Source organism: Chaetura pelagica, unplaced genomic scaffold (assembly GCF_000747805.2).
Source record: "Chaetura pelagica isolate M959 unplaced genomic scaffold, ChaPel_1.0 scaffold823, whole genome shotgun sequence".
Lineage (NCBI taxonomy): Eukaryota > Metazoa > Chordata > Aves > Apodiformes > Apodidae > Chaetura > Chaetura pelagica.
Window position 1 is genome coordinate 121,667 of NW_009952683.1, and position 2,264 is coordinate 123,930.

A 2,264-nucleotide genomic window follows, 5' to 3' on the forward strand; every position below is an offset into this window, starting at 1 on the left:
GCGGTTCCTGCCCCGCTTCCCGGCTCCCGGAGCCCAAATAGCGGCTCCTGCTTCTCTTCCCGAGACCCAAATCCCCCCCCAAACGGCTCCTGTTTCTCTTCCCAGGACCCAGATCCCCCCAAACGGTTCCTGCTCCACTTCCCGGCCCCCGGAGCCCATCCCAGCCCGGCAGGGACGAGCTGCTCCCTGTCCCGGCAGGGCGGGGGGAACAAACTGCCCGGTGTCCTCCAGGAGATGCTGAGACCTCCTGGGCTTCCTCCTCCAGAGACCTTGGCAGGAGTTGGGCTCTGAGTGGGGCCAGCCCCGGATTTGGGTCCCGCAGGCAGGAGCCCTGGGGTCCCTGCACACACAGAGGAGGTTTCTTCCCTTACTTATTTCTGTGCATCCTGTCACCTTCCCTCCATCCCTGGCCGTGCCTTTGGTGCCCACCTGAGTTCTCTGGGGAAGTGGGAGAACTTAGAGATTCCCTTGGGGAGATGAGGGGGGGAATAACCAGGGGCTTGCTGGGATCTGGGGACCTGCTCCTTCAAGCTGAGCAGTTTTGCTGCCCAGGGTCAGTCTGTCCTGCCTGAAAGCAGCTCTGAAGCAGCTGTCTGTCTGTCCACCTCTCTTCTGTGCAGATAACTGAATCATGGGATGGGTTGGGGTGGAGGGAACTTAAAGCTCATCTAGATCCAACCCCCCCATGGGCAGGGACACCTCCCAGCAGCCCAGGCTGCTCCAAGCCCCATCCAACCTGCCCTTCAACACCCCCAGGGATGGGGCAGCCACAGCTTCCCTGGCCAACCTGGCCCAGGCTCTCCCCACCCTCACACTCCACAATTCCCTCCTCAGCTCCAACCTCCAGCTCCCTCTCCCACTTTTCATCCCTCCCACTCATCCCATCCCTCCCTGCCCTTGGCCCAAGTCCCTCCCCAGCTTTCCTGGAGCCCCTTCAGGCCCTGGAAGCTGCTCTAAGGTCTCCCTGGAGCTTTCTCCTCTCCAGGCTCAACACCCCAACTCTCCCAGCCTGGCTTATGGAATCCCAGACTGGTTTGGGTTGGAGGGACATTCAAGATCATCCAGATCCCCGCCCCCCCATGGGCAGGGACACCTCCCAGCAGCCCAGGCTGCTCCAAGCCCCATCCAACCTGCCCTTCAACACCCCCAGGGATGGGGCAGCCACAGCTTCTCTGGGCAACCTGTCCCAGGCTCTCCCCACCCTCACAGCCAAGAATTCCCTGCTCATGTCTAACCCAAATCTCCCCTCTCTCCCTTACAGACTCATAGAATCACTCCGCTTGGTTAAGACCTTTTAAGACCATCAAGTTGAGATGATGCTCAACTCGGACCAGACCGAGATCGACCTCCCCCCATCCCACCCCGAGCCCGAGTCCGTCTTCAGCGACCGCTCTGGGGGCACCGGGGACGCTGGAGGAGGGGTGGCCTTGTGTCCCCAATCCAGGGTAGGTGAAGCAGGAGAAGCCCTGAAGAAAGACCTGCAGCACCTGAGCCGGGAGGAGCGGCGGCGCCGGCGTCGCGCCACGGCCAAGTACCGGACAGCCCACGCCACGCGGGAACGCATCCGTGTGGAAGCTTTCAACATGGCCTTTGCTGAGCTCCGGAAGCTGCTGCCCACCCTGCCCCCTGACAAGAAGCTCTCCAAGATCGAGATCCTCCGCTTGGCCATCTGCTACATCTCCTACCTGAACCACGTGCTGGATGTCTGAGCCTGTCCCGGCTCGGAGGGGTTGGCGCGTCTTCTTCGCCTGGACTGGGCGGCCGAGCCCAAAGGTTGAGTCTGTCTGTCCATCCGGGGGTTGATCCATGTCTTGGGGCAGCCAGAAATGCTCTGCTTGTGTTCAGCTGTCTGTCGGGAAGGACCCAGCTGGTCCCCTCTTCCTGAACCACGTTCTCTCTTCTTTCTCCACCGCCAAGTTCCGTGTCCGTCAGTCCGTCCTGCCCGAGTCAGGCTGGATGTTTGTCCCACCCGCCGTCTGTCTGTCCTGCTGGATCTGCTGCTTGAAGCCTGTGCTGGCCCTGCACCTTCCCGGCCTCTGTCTGTCCTGCCACTGACCCTGCCAGGGGCTCCTGAGCCCACATTTCTCCACCATCTCTTCTCCCCATCCTGCACTGACTCTGTCTGTCTGTCTGTCTGTCTGTCTTTCTGTCTGTCACCTTCTAGAAGAGCCAGAAAATATGGACCTGGGAGACACTGCAGCCCCGAGCAGCCCTGGGGGGGGGGTTGTCCATCTGTCTGGCTGCTCTTTCTGCTACCAGCCCCC

General features: G+C 61.4%; 1 protein-coding gene across 1 annotated transcript; it reads left to right on the forward strand.

Moving 5' to 3' along the window:
* Positions 1-1,313: 1,313 nt before the first annotated feature.
* On the forward strand, positions 1,314-1,709 carry NHLH1 (nescient helix loop helix 1). Its single transcript, XM_009993768.1, has one exon. It carries the CDS (start codon positions 1,314-1,316, stop codon positions 1,707-1,709), a length of 396 nt encoding a protein of 131 aa, XP_009992070.1.
* Positions 1,710-2,264: the final 555 nt, after the last annotated feature.

Bases quoted from the DNA above. Each gene is read 5' to 3' on its own strand.
- NHLH1 (XM_009993768.1), top strand. From the start codon at position 1,314: ATGATGCTCAACTCGGACCAGACCGAGATCGACCTCCCCCCATCCCAC.